The sequence below is a fragment of the Antrostomus carolinensis genome, unplaced genomic scaffold (genome assembly GCF_000700745.2).
Source record: "Antrostomus carolinensis isolate BGI_N321 unplaced genomic scaffold, ASM70074v2 scaffold49956, whole genome shotgun sequence".
Lineage (NCBI taxonomy): Eukaryota > Metazoa > Chordata > Aves > Caprimulgiformes > Caprimulgidae > Antrostomus > Antrostomus carolinensis.
In genome coordinates, this window is record NW_010322095.1 from 2,449 (window position 1) to 2,762 (window position 314).

The following is a 314-nucleotide window of genomic DNA, read 5'->3' on the forward strand; positions in this document are numbered from 1 at the left end:
GGAAACGCCTTAACCCTGCTGACCGTACTGCTACAGCGGGATCCGGAGGAAGACGGTGGTCAGCCTGCCACCCCTGCCCAGCCTGGACCTCAAAGTGACAGAGACCGTAAGTCCTCTGCTGCCTCCATGGCTTCCATGGGTCTCACCGGGCTTGTTTTGGCCGGGTAACCATCCTCCTCGCTCGTTAGATCTAACGAAGGCAGGGGGTGGAGGGATGGAGGTTCTGCTTTGTCCATGAACCTCCCCATGGTGGTGAGGACCTGGCTGTCACTGCGGGTTTATGTCCTGCTGCGGTGGCAGGATCAGGCCCTGTT

General features: G+C 59.9%; 1 protein-coding gene across 1 annotated transcript in view; it reads left to right on the forward strand.

Annotated features, from left to right (window-relative positions):
• Positions 1 to 314, forward strand: part of RFX5 (regulatory factor X5) — a gene marked incomplete at its 3' end in the record, with an annotated part of 2,659 nt that overhangs the window by 2,061 nt on the left and 284 nt on the right. The window contains 1 exon segment of the mRNA XM_010170132.1: positions 25 to 106. Within this exon segment, the coding sequence (XP_010168434.1) occupies positions 25 to 106 (82 nt within the window).